Source organism: Mustela erminea, chromosome 16 (assembly GCF_009829155.1).
Source record: "Mustela erminea isolate mMusErm1 chromosome 16, mMusErm1.Pri, whole genome shotgun sequence".
NCBI lineage: Eukaryota > Metazoa > Chordata > Mammalia > Carnivora > Mustelidae > Mustela > Mustela erminea.
The window spans coordinates 22,420,226-22,438,963 of NC_045629.1; the positions used below are offsets into that span (position 1 = coordinate 22,420,226).

Here is an 18,738-nt window from a genome sequence, read left to right on the forward strand (position 1 = left end):
ATGCTTAGCGAAATAAGTCAAGCAGAGAAAGACAACTATCAAATGATCTCCCTGATATGAGAAGTGGTGATGCAACATGGGGGCTTAAGTGGGTAGGAGAAGAATCTATGAAACAAGATGGGATTGGGAGGGAGACAAACCATAAGTGACTCTTAATCTTACAAAACAAACTGAGGGTTAATGGGGGGAGGGGGGTTGGGAGAAGGGTGGTGGGGTTATGGACATTGGAGAGGGTATGTGCTTTGGTGAGTGCTGATTCACAGACCTGTACCCCTAGGGATAAAAATACATGTTTATAAAAAATAAAAAATTTTTTTAAAAATGCAAAAAAAAAAAAAAAAAGGAGACCTTCAGGCAAGGAAGACCTACAGACCCTCAGGCAGGTACCAGTGGTCAGCCGCCCTCCACCCCAAGACAGTAAGATCTCAGAGGTAGACAGGGCATTAACATCGCTGTCTACACTTTATCCTCCAAAGGAACGCCATTCCTATTTATAGTCATATCTGTGGTTGGTGTCTGATATCAGTCTTCTCTTCCTTTTCTCAACTATCCAACAGAGCATATATTTCACATTCAAGCCATCTACCCCTAAGCTATAAAGTATACAATTTTAGCTTACCTAGTCTGTATTTCTCCCCTTGAGTCTACTTTATATTCTTCATAAATTAAGACTCTAAGTCTACTCCTGTGTGGTAAATTCTTTAATATCAATCTACGCTTAATCAACTTATAAAAAAAAATTACTCCTTTGGTAATAGACTTTATGATCCATAAGAAATCCAAGAAAAATGGTGGTCCATGTATTAAGAGCTCAGGTCACACTAGTATCCAAGGAATCCTTGATGGTATTAGAGCAGAAGTAATTTTTGTAGTTCCAAAAGTACACATTGTCACAAAATTATGGGTGGGGAGGACGGGTGTGGGAGCAGATCTAAAACTTAACTGGGAAGGAGCATTTTCAAAGAAAAGTGACTTCCCTTGCTTTGAACAAATACAGTCTTAAAAATAGTCCAATCTAACCATTATTTTTCTTTGGTTGCAGGGACAGTTCCATAATACATTAGTAACTTCCTTCTAGGCCTGAAAGATTCCTCTTTGGCTTCAGTGTTTATATAGTCAAAGTGAGATGATAATGTGCCTAGGTAAATTTTACCTAAAACAACCCTGACTAATGTAAGCAGTTGATAAATATTATGCTTCAGAATTTAAAAAAAAAAAAAATCAATTCAGGGAATTTAGGCAATAGGCTGAAATTAATGGGAGCATAGCATTATAGGCTTCTTGCATTAGACAGACTTACTGTCACTCAACAGATATACTGAACACAGAACAAATATTGCCCGGTTATAATTAAATTGTTTAGGTTTGAGATTGCCTAACCTAGTTTTAATAAAGTCCTTGTTTTTTGTTTGTTTGTTTTTCATTTTATTTTATTTTATTTCTTTTCAGTGTTCCAGAATTCATTGTTTATGAGACAAATAAAAATGCAAAAGTAGACAAGTACACATTACTGAAACTTTCTAGATGTTTAGAGGCCCATTCCTTGGCTACTCTTCTCTATGGCCACTGACAAGCCTTTGGCAGAGCCATTGCTGGATGAGACTGCTGTCTAGTGGTAGGCTTTTTATTTAGGCAAGGATCTGGCCACACTACCAAACCCACCATGCCCCTGAAACAAATCATTCATCACAGAATGCAGTATTTTAGAAATCAGACATCTCTCATTACATAAATGACGTACATAAAAATCTGTATGTTTAGGATCTCAATCAGTGCTTCTCAAGCAATCTGTAATAAAGAACCATTTTAAAATTAAGATTTCCCGGTTATCATGTACTGATATTTTTGTAAAATATATTAAAAGTGAATTGTAAGAAAATGAGTTTTTTTAAATATACAAAATGGAAGTCTGGGTTTATTATTATTACTATTATTATTATTATTAGATTCGGTTGGCATAAAATTATTGTCAAATTTCTTGAAAAGATTCTCAACGCTTACTCAAATTCTCAGTACTTATCCTGTCACACACAGGTCAGTAACATTTGGTGGGGTAGCACAAAGTCCACACTTTGAGTAGCTCTGATCTAAAATACTGTGCACAAAAAAAAAATAAAAACAAAACAAAATAAAATAAAATACTGTGCACATATTCACTCAAAAGATATACATTACCTCTGACATTCTTTCCAAATCCCATAGAAGAAACTTTTTTGTCCACTTGTTCACTATTGTTTGATTTCTCCTTCATAACGTCATCATCACTAACAACATCAGCAGAAAATTTTTTCTTTTTCTTTTTCTTGTGTCGAGGAGGAAGCTTTTTTGGAAAAGTAAACATTGGGAATATCACAAGAAACATTGCAATGGCGCAAAGGAGGAATCCACTCCACCTAAAAAATCGGGAAACGTGAGCAGCATTTATGGCTTTTGCATTAGGAATGAGAACAAATTTGCAAAGTAGAAGCTCATGGTAATAAAATTCTCCAGGGAAAATTTTTGTAAAGGAAGGCAGTAGTAAAGCAGTAGGATGTTGGACAAACTAAGAAAACATAGGACTCCTCCCTATGTTATAAATGAGATACCTGCCCGAAAATTATACCAGTACTATAGTGAACATTGTAATTAGCAACCTGACTAGAATTTTACTGAAATATTTGTTAGCTCTGCTATAATGTGCATTTCATAATAAGTCAAAAAATAAACAACTCATAACCATACAAGAGAAAAATAATATAGACCCTATAGCATGCTTTGCAGACCAAAATAAATATATTTTTCTTAGCAAACAATTCATATCTCATGTGAAATGTATTTTAAATTGTTAATGGCATTCAAATATTTTTCTGCAAGCACTTAAGAATCTTTTACCCTCTAAGCTAGCTAGCCCTTACAACACTTAACCATGAGGGCCACCAAAGACGTTTATATTTGATTGTTGCCTTCCGGAACTTACAACCTACTTGTAAGGGAGCTAAAAATACAAGAAACAATCCAAGAAACACAAGCATGTATACAATTAAGTGTCAGATCATGTGGAAGAGACTGTGAATGCTATAAAAGTTCAGGTAAAGGAAATGTGTGTCAGAAAGCTTCCTGGGAGAAGCAGACCGTGAGCTCTGTTTAACTGAGAGTCTGTCTTTGAACCCATCTCTGGTTGCCAAGCTGCAGAGACTAAGAAGCAAATACAGAGAGTAGTACTCAAATTCTAATCCTGAGTTAGAGCCATGTGTTAAGGCCTTGGGCTTCTTGTCTGTGTAATTCCTCAAGGGCAGTCTCTCAGTCCCCTTTCAATCCTCTCTTAGCAAGGAGAGGCCCCTGATCCCACAGAACCGCATTGCCACTTTCTTACTAGGACTCCTCAGCTCTCATCTCTGTCCTTCAAGCTTGCAAGTTCTTGATGCTCAGACTCTGTCCTCTGTCTCAGCACATTCCCATCAGTCGTAACCTGAACGCAAGCAGCATTCTAAGCATCAATGTCAAATTCAACCCATTAGGAATACAGATCAATTGCAAAGTGAAAATTCATTTTTTAAAAAATAGTGATCCTATTAAAGTACCATTATCCGCTGTTAGAGGTCACAGTTTCACTGACAGAATAATTTCATGAACCAGTCATTAATAATCCAGGGTGCTATTTTCCAAAGATACTTAGAGTTATATCAAATAAAGATTTTTAAACAACTGGAGGAAAAGGGCTTTATTTTGAGAAGATTGCTCAGGGCAGACTTCTAGCAATTTTAATTATTCAGTATATAACCAAGAACCCAGTGACTGAATAAATAAACTGAATGAGATAGATTAAAAAAAAAAAATTCTTTAAATATCTGCAGAGTACATAGCTATGACCATATCTGGCCTCTGTGGTACTTGGCTGCTTATGAGGCCTTTACTAATAAACTGCTCCTGCTAATCTACCACCTTTGAATCCCTTTTTATAATTCTGCATTCAAGGCCCTTGGACTCCTTCAGTTCCCAAAGCAGAACAGGACAAACAGCACAATATAGGGGACAGTTCTTGAGCTGTGGCTTCAGACAAATGTGGGCTTTTTGTCTTGTCTTCATGACTTACTGGCTGTAAGATCCTGGGGAAATTATTATTTCACTTTCCCAAACCAATCTTCTCATTGGAAAGGGGAATACTGTGAACTGCTTTTTGGAGTCATCAAAATTCATAAGACAATGTATATAACAGACCTCAAAAAATACCTGCCCCCAAATCAACAATCACTTCATGGTAGCTAGTTTTGTGTTTGTTTGGTTTTTTTTGTGGATCTGTACTCAGGCCCCCCCACACCTCCACTCAGAGCCATTGACTTAAATTAGATGCAAACATTAAAGATACACTCATAGTAGGTCAGAGTAAGAGTAAATAACAGAAGGAGGGGAGGAATTATAGAAAATAAACAAAAATAATATAAAAATAGTATAAAAGTTTGGGGGTTTTTCAAAGCCAAGCAAACTGGCCCACATTCTTCAATGGTCTTCAGTAGCATTGACATTGATAACAATGATGAGGCCAAAAAGACCCTGAGAGAAGCTGAGGAAGACAGGAAGTGCCTGGGTGGCTCAGTGGGTTAAGTGTCTGCCTTCTGCTCAGGTCCTGGTCCCAGGGTCCCCGTCAGGCTAGGCTCCCCACGCAGCAGGGAGTCTGCTTCTCCCTCTGTCTCACCCCACCCCACTCTTGTGCGTGCACTCTCTCTCAAATAAATAAATAAAAGTCTTAAAAAAAAAAAAAGAAAGAAAGAAAGAAAAGAAAATGTGACTTATATGTCAGTAAGAGCTAAAATTGAAAAACCTGAGTCCCTTTTACAAACCACCCCTCAGAGTCTATGAACAAAGTAGGGCCAGTTAAGTATACTGACTAAGAGCTTCGCCTGTACTCGGTTTCTTATCCCAGCTCTTATTGCCTCTGAGGCTTTGGGCAAGTTATTCAAATCACAGGGCATCAATTTCCTCATCTGTAAAATGGAACATTATTGAGTACATATCGTTTTTATATATGCAGACTTAAGCATATGAAGCTGAAATAAAAATGTTTGTGAAGCTCTTAGTAGAATGCTTGACACATAGTAAGTACCCAATAAACGTTAGCATTATTCATTCTTTCCTTCAATCTTTCAGCACATGTTTATGAAAAAATCCATCATTACTGCTAGGCATTGGATTAAATAGCACTGCCTCAAATAACTCTGTGTTTGGTCAAGGTAGAAGTCTGTTACAAACAGACCTGCTCCATAAATAACATTCAATTTTTAATATTAGGACATTAAAATAAATACAGGTTCCTGAACATGGATTAAATTCAAAGGACTTAATAATAGCTAACACATACTAGGTAGCAAGAACTATTTAAAGCCCCACCTACATAGACTCATTTATTCCTCACAACAACCCTATGAAGTAGATACTGTAATTACTTCCGTTTTATGGATTCTTTTCAAACCAACAACTGAGGCCCAGAGAGGTTAAGAAACTTACCTCAGGGTCACACAGCTATTAGGTGGCAGACAGAGACTTAAACCCCGGACGGTATGGTTTTGGGGTCTGTACTCTCAACATTCTACTTTGTTACCAATTAGATCGGTGTCTAGAAAATTTTTAAAAGTCAGCATAAAATACTTGTAAGCCTAAAGCTCCTGTCTCCTTCCTCTTCCCTGCCCCCAATCTGGTCTTCCTCCCCTTTTTCCCTCCCTCTAGATGTTCTCTTATCGCCATGTTCTTTTCATGGACTCCTATATAGAACACAAAATGTACACCGAATGTTCATATACATACTGTCTTTTCTATTGTCTTGTCTAATCTCCTTTTTGAGAATTAAAAAAAAATCCTTACTCTGATTTATTTCAGAACTGCAAAGAAAACAGTAGTTGAGGCCAAAAATTTCACTATTAGTCAAGAACTTAAAACTCCTGTGTTATTCCCCTAACGCTGACAAGGGAACTTCCTTCTGTATGATTGGAAAATTCTACAAGCCCAGGTTAATCTAGATCTCAGCACATCCATCCTCAAAGAGCATGACTTACAAAAATAAGGAGCGTTATGTAATTTAATTAATATTTCTTAACTGCTTTGAAAACAGACAGCCTTAAGCATTATTCCCACGTATTTCCGAGTTATAAGGCTATTTTATAATGAAATGCAGAACACAAGTGCTCTAAGAAACTCCTTTGAAGGTGATCAGTTGACACCAATTTCTACTACTGAACTATTCTCTTTGCTATAAGACGAACATGTCTTATCAATGTATACCTATCACTAATCCGTGTTAAATGAATTCAGGAAGCTGATACTTGTCGGTTAGCACTTGTTATCATGAAGAAATAATTCACGTTCAAGTCGAGGATTATGAGGAACTGAAACACAGCCCTGGCTATGAGGATAAATAACATTAACATCCAAAGTTGGAGTTCTCATTCTAAGTCCCCAGAATTACTTATTTAGCAAGACAATTAAGGGCTAGCAAGTGAGAGAACAGCTAAATCTCCAGCACTCTGTTGGAAAAACAATTACCAAGTGAAAAGATTCACTAAGAGTGTGACAATGGAAAAGGGTTGGGGGGAGCGGTTGCTGGAGTTTTGGGCCTTCGGGGAGGGCTGACAAACTAGAAATGCAGATATAATAAGGAAGTGGGAGAAAATATTTTTTTAAAGGCATAGAAAAGATAACGAAAGTTAGGACTCAAGTTCACAGGAAAGCCCCAACGCAGCCACCTTCTCCTCCTCCACTCTGCTATTTAGAGCAAAAAGCGCCTCAACCCTAAAGAAGGTTGGTTAAGCTGATGTTCCCAAGCCCTTGGCATCAGTTTTTCTATTGCTGCTATAACAAACTACCCCACATTTAGTGGCTTCAAACAACACAAATGTGTTATCTTCCAGCGCTGGAGGTCAGAAGTCTCATGTGGGTTGGCAAGGCCGCATTCCTTCTAGCCTATTTTTCTAGGGCTTTCCTAGATCCTAGAGTCCCGAGTGTGTTTCTTGGTTCATGATACCTTCCCCCATACACAAAGAATGTCGCTTCAACCTCTGCTTCAATCACCATATCTCTTTATTACTCTGACCCTCCTATCTCCCTGTTTCCCTAATAGGGACTCTTGTGATTATATAGGGCCCATTCCCCTCTGACATCAGGAAACCTTCCTATCTTGTGATCCCTAGCTTAATCACATCTGCAAAGTCTCCTTTGCCATGTAAGCCAACACATACATAGGTTCTGGGATTAGGACAGATAGATATCTCTGGAAGATTACTATTCTGTCCTCCACTCCCTTCTAGGAGACTTTTAGCTGGTTTTCATATTCCCATGGGGGAAATTTTTATTTTAACTATAGGGATAATATGACTTGAACTATCATTAATAACAAATGAAATGAAAAATTTAGTAAACAATTCTTACCAGTTTCCAATGAAACGAGGGTCATTCTGGTCAAGGTTAACAGGATTTCTGGGATCGACATAAAAACCAATAAGAAGTCCACCTAGTAAATATCCCACTGCAGGACCAAGTGCTCCCATGACATACATGATGGCTGAGAAGACAGAAGGGGAAGCATGAAATGCAGAAATGTTACTTAAGTTTCAAGAGTTGTCTAATTTCAGTCATACCACATATTTATGTCACAGTTAAACCCAGGTAACAGCATCCAAAACCAGAGAACTTCAGCGATGTGTTTATATTTATATGTGGGTTTCAAATCATGCCCTTTATTTAGCTGCTATCTGTTGTCCTTTTGGAACGTCAGAATTATCTTTGGACAGCTTTTCAGTTGCTTTTGTTTTGGTTTTTTAATGTAAGTGCTCAGACCCTACTCCAGACCCACTAAATTTGAATTTTTGAAAGTGCTAGTCAATGACTAGTCACTGGATAACCCAGAGAAGATAAAAGGCCATCTCAAGATTGAAAAAATCAATAAATAAAAGGTCATCTCAAGATAAGAAAAAGAGAAAAAGTAGATGTGTCACAGTTGGAAGATTCCAACAGAATGAAGGAACTCAAGGCCAGATTCTGCCATGAAGCTGAATTTAATTGAGTTGGAAAAGATGCTTAAGCACCTCAGATCATGAATATGTTTCAAATCACCACTTCAGTATCAAAGAAGAGCTCACAATGCATTTGGTGTATTGCTATTGAGGAATCTTACTTAAAGATTAATAGATCTCCTTAAATGGCATCAGTGAAAAGATCCAAACAGTTAGCACCAACCCACAGCTGAATTAGAGAATAATTTTTTATAACCAAAGCAGGAGAGGAAGGGGTTGGTTGTGTCAGTAGATCAGAAAGTGTGAGGGGGAAAAAAAAAAAAAATTGGCCATCCAAAATGGGCATATGGCAAAAAATAATAAATTCACTGTCATTCCTTTATACTGTTTTCACTGCTGTGATTTCAAATGAAAGAATAATTTTGTCAAATTTTAAATTTTGAGGTAGGATATGGAATTCCTTGGAAGTAGGAGAAAAATCTGGAGTGTGGCTAACACTCCAAACTTACTTTTTTTCCCCCCCCTGTTAAAACTTACTTAATTGGAGAGAAATCTATAAACACTGTTAAGATGTTCCTGTGTTTAAGGCAGGCTGAACTCCCGTGTAACTTCTCATTTCTACTGCCAACATGCATTTAAACCACTGAATAAGTAACTGGTTTTCCATACCCTTTAAACAGTACTATATTTACCAAAAAGCAAAGTGAACTAGTCAGAATAGCTTCACCTTACTTTATCTTCTGCATCTCAATAAACTTTGAATAAACTTGTACCTCTTGTTACTTATAACTACAGACAGTAATTTAACACCTGCTCTCACTTTTCACACTATTTCAAAAGAGAAAGCACAGTGTTTATTTATCTTACAGAATCATCTGCTTGTGACAATAAGACATTAGGTGCTTCGACTTCTCCATCTGTGTTCGGAAATGGAGAACGGAAGGAAGCAGGGCCACAAGTAATCAGTATTCTTTTGGAAGCACGATTTTTGGCGTTCTTTTGGCAGCGTGCTCTCAATAAAATAAAAAGAGAATTTTGATAAACATCACGTTAACCTCTCTGTTTGTAGCCTGAAACAGAACTCAAGAAGAAAAAGTGCTTTTTCAGTCCCAGGTTTTCCATATGCATATGGAGATAAAATTTATGTTTACACCTCCAGGCAAACCAGCACCATTTACAACTTAAAACTGTAATGAGGCCAAAATGTGACATGAATCATCTTCCCAAAATAGTTCTTCTGGCATGAAAGAGACCGTCTTACAAACACAGACAGGGAAAAGGGTATTTCCGCCATACTGTTTATGCCTGGGGCACTTGGGTGCAGCATCTCGAAACGTCGAGCAGCAATGTGCGGGACGGGTGCTGGCAAGACCTCGCGATGACACAGTGCATGGAAAACCAATTAAGTAACATTCACCCGAAAACTTTAACTACTTTGTAAAGTACAGAGAAAGCTTTCTATAAAATGCAGCTACATGATCCGAAGAAAAGTATTTGTAATGCGTAGCACAAACTGAGGCCAACTGAGTCATTCTCATAAATAAGTATATACATAGATCTATATCATTGTACTGTGTGTTATACTATATAGAGTGTCCTAACTATATTACATATGCTATATCTGTGAATCGGCAAATATGGAACACTACAGAGAGAGAGAGAGAATAACTTGTTGACATAGTCCCATCTCTAAATAAATCATTCTGGCCACTGAGCTAACATTTATTAATTGATTAACCAATGGCACTCATTCAGAGCTTATTAGAGGAGCAAACTGTTCATGCAGATTCGTATCACTCACTCTCCCCACTTTCCCAGGCCGAAATTCCCAATTTCTCTCTCTCTCTCTCTCTCTCTCACACACACACACACACACATACACGCACACACACACACACATTGCCTAAAGAAAGTCTAAACTCCTCCATCTGGAGTTCAAGGGTAGGCCAGGTTGGCCTCCTGCTTCCATTTCAATCTTAAAACCTACCATCTGCACTCAGGGCTCCACACAGTCTAACTCTAAAACAGGCCTGGACAGAGCCACCTCCCTTTCCTTGAGGACCCACAGTGCCCCCAGGTCTTCCTGTATGTGTGTGAATGCTACCCCTTCTTCAAGGCCCAACCAAGTCCAGCACTGCCCATCCTCCCCTGAGTAGTCTCTGTCTCCTCAGAATCCCTGATCATCTACTCCAGTGGCCTCCACCCCTTTTCATCATGCATCCCTAAAAAAAAAAAAAAAGTTTTAAATATTTACCCACAATGTCCTTTTCTATATGAATCTTGTGTATTTACCACTAGCCTCAGTCTCACAGCTCACACCTAACACATCAGTAAACCCTGCTGCTTCTACCATCAAATCATATCCAATACGCAGCTCCTTCTCCGTGACTCTACCTTGACTCAAGCCACCAAGGTTGCCCATCTGGAAGACTGCTCCAGCCTTCCAACCCATATCCCTGCTTCTGCCCTTCCTTCCCTACAACCCCTTTTCTAACACGGCAGCTCTAACAATCCTCTAGAAACTTGAGCCACGTCATGTCTCTTCTTGGCTCACACCTTCCAGTGGCTTCCCACCTCACGCACAATAAAAGCCCAAATCCTTTTATGTGGCTACAAGGACCTGCCCTCAGGCTGGCCTCACCCACTAGCATCTCTCTGCTCCTCCTCCTATCCTTCTCCTTGTTCACGCAGCTGCAGTCAAACTGACCTTCTCCCTCTTCTTCGCCCTGCCAGGCACCTTCCCACCTGAGGGTGTAAGCACTTGCTCGGTGTGGGTATGGGTGTGAGCGTGTAAAGCTCTCCCCTCGGGTAGCCTCATGGTGCAATCCCTTAACTTCCTCCAGGTAGTTATTCAAACTGTCCCTTCTCACTGCAGCCTTGTTGGCCATCCTACCTAAAAATTCGAAACTTTGCCCCAAACTCTTCCCACTTTCTCTGCTTTCTTTTTCTCCTTAGGGCATGTTGGCACCCAACATACTCTACATTTCCTTCGTTCCTCTTGTGTACCGTCTGTCCTCCTCAACAAGAACGCAAGCTCCAGGAGGACAGGGATCTTGCCAGTGGTGTTCACTGACAAAGTAGAGCAGGAGGCACTCGACCCGGTTTGCTCCCGTTATCATTACCTTCATCACTCCCAGTCAGTCCGCGAACGTGCTGCCATTAGTAACAACAGACGTCAGTGACAAAGGTCGTCTTCAGTGTGTATCAGCTCTGGAGATATTAGATAATCACTATCAAGTGGATAGTTTCATGTTTTTTTGACTATGTGCCATCACATCTGAGTACAACTGTCACTGGTTTTTCTCTCGTGATGAGGAGCTTATACTGGGAGCCCAGGCTATGCAAAGCACTAGCAACAGAAACAGAACTAGAAGTTCCAACTTTCAAGAGCGGTCACATTTCAGTCATATTACATATATATGTCACACGTAAACTCAGTGAACAGCGTCCAAAAACAAAGAACTTCAGAGACTTTGTCTGTGTTTATACTTGGGATTCGAATTGTGCCCTTATTTAGCTGTGATTGTTGTCTTTTAGAACATCAGATGCATCTGGAGAATTTTCTCTTGTGCCCCAAAGGACTGTCCTACATCCCTCCTGGATTGTACACAATTCAGCTTCGTACCCCTTTCAAAGAACCCTAGACCTTTCCATTCATCTGAAACGGAGTGTGCCCTGCTCTTCACTTCTACTTCTTTCTTCAAATGTTTATATCTTACCTTTTGAAGTAGCTCTTTACCTTCGACAGCAGGAGCCATTATGTATACAGGTCTATGCAGTGGTTAAATCCCAGACTACAAACTCCCAGGTTTGAATCCCTGCTTCCATCACACATATAAAGTGCTTAGCATATAACAAACATGAAGAAATATTAAGTGGCGTTTTTATATGTTGAATGCTCACCTATTCATTCTCTAACAAGTATTATTAAATATTAACTTTATATAGGCCAAATACATGCATTATTTAACAGAAGACATATTTATCTTTATATTACCTTAATAAATTATCTTTTCTGGAGTCACTATTTTTGATCCAGGAATTAGTTTTGATAGAGGGCTGGGCAGATGGAAATGGGAAAAAGAATATCCAGACCTATTTTCTTCACACAAAGGCCAGTATAGACTCCTCCCAAAGCTAAGAATGTCCTTTGGCTATTATTCCTTTTTTTAACCTTCAGGTTTTTTTCTAATGATTACAAAATACAATATGAATTATTTGTAGAGAAATCTCTCAAGAGCACAAAAGCTTTAAAAAAATAATCACCAACAAGCCTTACCATCCAGATAATGATGGTAATAACAGTAATAAATATTTTTTACTATTCATACACTGTGTAAGTTTTTTAAGTAGGTGGAATTATACAGTAGTTATTGTTCTGTATTATGTTTCCCCATAATACCTCAAACATTTCTTCTGTCAATAAATTCTTCTGGAACATTTATTATGGCTAAATGTGTCATCACGTGGCTATGACGTACTTCCTTTAATAATACCTTACTGGTACCAGCTGTCCTATCACCAATATCTGATTGGGCCTATTCTTCTGAAGATTACATCAACCCTTTGTTATTACACATGATGCACGGAACTAGACCCCAATTGGAGGGATATAACCTCCCACCCCAAACCAACCTCGGCTGGGTGAGCTTTTGTAGAGCTAAGAAGTCACTATTAAATGAAGGGGGCTGAGGGGCACCTGGGTGGTTCAGTCAGGTAAGTGTCTGCCTTCGGCTCAGGTCATGATCCCAGGGTCCTGGGATGGAGCCCTCATTGTGCTCAGCGGGGAGTCTGCTTCTTTCCCTCTGTCCTCCCCCACACACCATACATACTCTCCCAGATAAATAAGTGAAATATTTAAAAAATAAAAAATAAAAAATAAATAAATGAAGGGGGCCTACATGGCCCCTTCACCAGGACGAGGCCAGTTCTTGGCCTTCACCTTGGACATCGTGGCTGGTTTGACGAAGAAACAACCTCTGAGGAAGGCTGACCCACCAACAACTTCGTCACTGTCTCTACACCTGCTTCCAGCATCTAAACCTCCACCTTCCTTTCCCCAAGTTGTTTTACCTTTAGACTTTCCATTTCAATTTTCTCCTTAAATTATTTTTCACCCTGTTTTGTGATCATTTATGCTTCTTTACATTAAAGCACACTAACTTCTATTTTTAATCCCATTTACCTTCACATTTTTAACTTTTCTCCTGTAGATTTAACCTTTGTTCTAATCTAATACCTCTTTTTACTTTTACATCACAAACTCTTCTAGTCACTGCTCTCTTACTTTATTTTGTAATGCATTTTATCTTTTTAAAAATTACTTTACAGGGGTGCCTGGGTGACTCAGTCCTTACGTATTTGCCTTCAGCTCAGGTTATGATCCCAGGGTCCTGGGATTGAGCCCCGCCTCGGGCTCTCTGCTCCTCGGGAAGCCTGCTTCTCCTTCCCCGACTCCCTCTGCTTGTATTCCCTCTCTTGCTGTGTCTCTCTCTGTCAGATTAATAAATAAAATCTTTTAAAAGAATTAAAACTAAATAAAATAAATAAATAAATAAATAAAAATAAAAATCCTTTTCATAAGAATTCCGATGTAAAATTAACTATCAAGTTTTCTTTTTTAACTATCAAGTTTTCTTTCAAATTATTTGTTACCTACTATTTCTCATAACTTAAGTAAGTTTACTTACATTTTTAGCCCTAATTATATTAGGTTAATTTTTTGAAGATTTTGTTTATTTATTTATTTGAGAGAGAGTGAGAGAAGAGAGCAAACATGCACATGCACGTTCACATCCACTAGCAGGGGAGGGGCAGAGGGAGTGGGAGAAACGGACTCCAGAGTGAGTAGGAAGCCCTGTTCAGGGAGCAAACCCAAGGACCTTGGGATCATGACCTGAGACGAAGGCAGACACTTACCTGACTGAGCCACCAAGGGGCCCCTAGGCTAATATTTTATTTTTATAAACTCTCTTGATTTTAAACTTTGAATCTTCGTTATACTCCTGAATTTTTTGTAATTTTTCATATTCAGGCCTTTCTCTTTCCTTTCGTATCCTTCAGACAACAGCTTCTCTTAACAGTCTTTATCTTAGTCTTCTCTTATATTTTGCTTGTTTTGTGATCGGTTTTGGTCCCAGCTCACTAGAAGCCGTGCCTGGCCTCGTAGCTCAGCCAGGCTCATCTCCTCCACCATCTCTGCAGTCCTGCTCAGCTGCCCTGAATGGCTTTTCCAGTCAGTTAAGGATGGTAGTTGGAGAAACTGAGGGTTAATTCTCCCCTGGGCTCAAGGCTCACATTGCACATAGCATATCTGATCAGCTGGACGCCTTGACAGCTGTCTCACATGAACCAATCACGAGAAAATGTGAGTTCTAAACCCCGGTCTCTGAGGAGTAAGCACTGACTCTAAAACAAGCCAGGCCCCAGAGTGAAACAAACATGCCAGAGAGTTCTTCCTCATCCCAGCTGCAGCTTGGCCTGGGGAAGGTCCTAGAGGTTGACCTTCCCAATGGCTACCCGAGAGATGCATAACAGCATCCTGCAGAGCTCACCTGCACCCGCTTCACCCCTTCTTGAAGCTGATACCTCCATTTCTGGCAGAGTTAAAAGACACTCCTCTTCCCTTATCACAAAACCCCAACTTGACTCCACTGGTATTATCTCAAATAGGGTTGTTCTGTGGGTCAGCAGCAACCAGGGGGACAGCTCTCTAACTCAACCGAGTCCATGCTGTGTAACTCAACCTGCTCCTGAACCATAACAAATGATTCCAGAGCTCCTAATAGGGACCAGCCTGCCACAAGCCTTGCTGGACTTGAGAAACCAGGGGCTCAATCAAAATCAGCCAAGATCTTCATGTCACAGATCACTGGAGTCCCCTCCTTCCTTGCCTCAACCCCAAATGGTGAGTAGAGCTCCACATTTCCAGATCAGAGGTCACTCACTCATCCCAGGTGCTGTGTGACACCAGGCCCTGGGACAAGGAGGGCACCTTGCAAAGATCCATAAGATGGATACACAGTTGTCTACAAGAGGAACAGGTAAAACCAACTATGATTCAAAACTCCAGGAAGAAGTGCAACAAGCACAGCGATACGCCATGGACCATGGGAGAGGAATGACTCGTAATAACTAGCTGAGGAGGTAGGACAGAGAAGCCTTCATGGAAAAGATGACTTCTGACATAAGCCTGCAAAATTAGGGAATAGAGGCGCCTGGTTGGCTCAGTGGGTTAAGCCTCTGCCTTCGATTCAGGTCATGATCTCGGGGTCCTGGGATCGAGCCCCATATCGGGCTCTCTGCTCAGTGGGGAGCCTGCTTCCCCCCGCCCCTCTGACTGCCTCTCTGCCTACTTGTGATCTCTCACTGTCTGTCAAATAAATAAATAAATAAATAAATTTTTTTTTTTTTAAGTGTGGAATAAAGGACACTAGAGGCTAAAGGGCCCATGTGGGCAAAAGTGTGCAAGTTTGGAAGTGCATGGCCTGTTCAAGGAACTGCAAGTGCCCCAGAGAAGAGTGACCACCACTGACTCTACCCTAGTCCAGTCCAGGGGTCTACGCACCCAGCCTTGTGTAGGCTGCCCAGTTGTTCCTCTCTGAGGACGGTGAGGATGGATGGCATCATTGCACCAGCTTCCCCTACCATTCAGTGGCATTTAGAAATGCTTTTGGTGTTGTTTTTCACATGGCACTAGAGGTACAAGTTACTTCCACTGTGCGATTGAGGGTAGGCCCTGACATTGAGAATAGGAAGTCAGAGCACTGGTCCTTGGGCTCACCTGAGCACTTGATTGCCTCCCCCACTCTCCTTTCCTCCCTCTCTCCTTCTGTATCAGTCCCTGGAATATAGTCAGAAGTCCCAGCTACCACGTTACTGCCAAACGCCTCTCCCTCCACCTCATTCCTGCTCTCCCTAGCTCTTGGGAGAATAATTCATTTCTCTTCATTTATGGGCAGAATTCAACTGGGTGGACATTTTTTTCTTTCTATCTGTTCAGTATCTATGTTCAATTTCTCTGCCCCCTTCTCTTGGCAAAAGCAATTCCATTTTCTTTTCGGCACCACCCACCCTTCACTGCACAGCCTCAATGGCCTCTCATCCATGGGCCCTGCCCCCCATGATTCACTGGTAGACATGTGGCCAAACCAGGCCAGTTGAATGTTATTCTCCCACATACCATTTGGCTCTCTCCCTTACATCTCCGGATCTATATTCAAATATCATTCCTCAGAGAAGCCATAGCTCAGCACATATCTAAACAGGGCACCCCCCACCTCCCTCACCACATCACTCTTTGTCACGTTACCCTGCTGGGGTTTTCATTACGGCAAAGACCACCAAATACCAACAGTTACATTTGTTTGTTTGCTGATTTGCTGTCTCTCCCACTGGAATGTCAGTTCCATGAGAACAAGAGCCTTTTTTTTCCACTAATGCCTTATCAATGCCCGAACAGTGCTGACCAGAAGCACTAATAAATCTTGTTGAACAGAGAAGGGATGAAGACATGGACTTCCAATTTGAGTGAAGTAACAAAAGCAATCGAACGAAGTGGATTCGTCCTTGCAACATGACCTTGAAGAATCATCCATTGGTTCCTCTTCCCTAGTCCCCTGGGACTGTGCTATGCTTGCAAGCCATTCCTACCCACCTTCCCCATAATGTCCTTGGTTTGACAGAGCTGGCTTCTGTCATTTACAGCCACAGAGCCCTGATTCTTGTTCATAAAACACTTCCAGGCCTGACCCTTACTTCTGCCAGGCTTTCCAAGTTTAACACCCGCCCCAGCTGGGTTTCCCCAGTTCTCAGAGCCTTATTGCAATTGGCCTGGATTTGCTGTGCCCTCATTTGAACTTGGTGTCTAATTAATTAATCAGTCCCAGCTCCATGTTGCTCCTCACTTCTACTTTTCACCACTTGCTGTCCACCACTTCCCCCACATGCCCTCTGGCACAGGACCCACTCTCTCAGCTGCCTTACAAGGCCAGTAAATGTTTCTGAGAACTGATGATGACAGGGTTTTGGGTTACAAGAAAAATTTAGGCTCAGTCCCAAGATCTGAGATTCACCCAGGATGGTCCCATGGAGAAACATATTGCATATGTGCCCATTAAACCCAGTCTAGGACATAGTGATAGGAAGTCACTATGAATATAGTTTGGTGGCACAGCTGCTACAGATAAGAGAGGACATGAAAAGCAATCCACACTTTACTGTGGTATCACAGCAATGACACCAACTCCCATTCAACTTGCACAATGTCTTGAAAATTAGCCCAAGTACTTCACAGCACCAGAGCACCCTATTTAAAAAGAGTATACCCTCACTCATTCCTTCCACTCACAAGCAGAGGCAGATAAGAGACCTCTGCTTTTGGTTATTTGGAACAGCAACTTTTTTTTTCTTTTAAGTGATTCAGTTGTTTTGACACAGGCCTGACAGTCAAAAACAGCTGCCACAGCAGTCAGGATAGTCTATCACTTTGCTAGAACATCCAGAGAGCATCCTAGGTCACAAATGAGAAGGGAAAAGGGTTCAGGTGTGGTTTTTCCTCACTACCCTAGCAACCAATAGTTGGTTTAAATTCGCTGTCTTCCTTTAGAAATATTTTCAAAGTAGTTCATTTCTAAAAGGAAACGCACAAGAACATACAGAAGCAGGTGTTTACACTGAATTAATACCTGGGGCATGGGAGGGGGATTAATGGGCTATAGGAGCTATAGCTTTAAAACATCAAATTAGCCACCTGTGAGTGGCCACTATTTATCAACTCAATCCAGTCCTTAGAAAGGACCGCAAGGACAGCTGCCCTGAAAAGTCAAATGTTTAAAGTTATATTTTGTGGCAAAAAAAATTATTATAAGTTAAGAATGGATTCCCTTACAACACAAGCAGATAATGTATACCAGAACAGTCAAAATATTCACGAACCCATGAGAAACGAATTTGACTAATTATCAAAGAAATAGAAGGTCCAAACAATGAAAGGCCATTCTACTAGAATAAACTAGCAAAGATTAAATTGTAAGAAGACTCAGTGCAGATATGAATCAGTGAATTCGCTCTTCTCACCCATTGCTGGTACAGAGTAACAACTAGTAGAAGCTTCTTAATAGCAATTCACCATATACTTCACAATGACATCTATCACTGCATATAGAAAAACAGAAATAACATTAAAAATAGTAACTAATTGGGGCACCTGGGTGGCTCAGTTGGTTAAGCCTCTGCTTCTTGATTTCAGCTCAGGTGGTGATCTCAGGGTTGTGAGATCGAACCCCAAGTCAGGCTGTGTGCTGAGCATGGAGCCTCCTTAAGATTCTCTCTCTTCCTCTCCCTCTGCCCCTCCCCATCTCTCTCTCTAAAAATATAAAAATAGTGAAGTACATTTTGATTCACAACCCAAGTATTAATTTTAATGTTTACAGAGAGTTTTTATACCTTTAGAAAGTATGTATTTTTAAAATTTAACTGAAAATGAAGAGTACAAAATTCTGTGGACAGTGTGATCATGTCAAAAAACACACCCTTTATTTTTTAAAGATTATTTATTTACTTATGTGAGAGAAAGAGAGTGAGTGAGAGAGAATATGGGCGAGATAAGGCACAGAAGGAGAAGCAGACTTCCTGCTCAGCCACCCAGGCACCCCAAAAAACATACACTAAAAAAAAGACTGCTACAGAAAAGCTACTAGAACCAATAAGTGGATTTAACAAGCAATGTTGCATGATACAAGATCAATATTTTAAAATT

General features: G+C 40.4%; 1 protein-coding gene across 2 annotated transcripts in view; it reads right to left on the reverse strand.

Moving 5' to 3' along the window:
• The window catches only part of SLCO5A1 (solute carrier organic anion transporter family member 5A1), a 137,919-nt gene that overhangs the window by 75,971 nt on the left and 43,210 nt on the right, over window positions 1–18,738 (reverse strand). For both annotated transcript variants that reach the window (XM_032316597.1, XM_032316596.1), the window contains exons 3-4: window positions 7,396–7,528; window positions 2,176–2,393 (exon numbers count right to left, since the gene is read on the reverse strand). In XM_032316597.1, coding sequence (XP_032172488.1) covers window positions 2,176–2,393; window positions 7,396–7,528 — 351 coding nt within the window. The remainder of the gene's footprint in view (window positions 1–2,175; window positions 2,394–7,395; window positions 7,529–18,738) is intronic.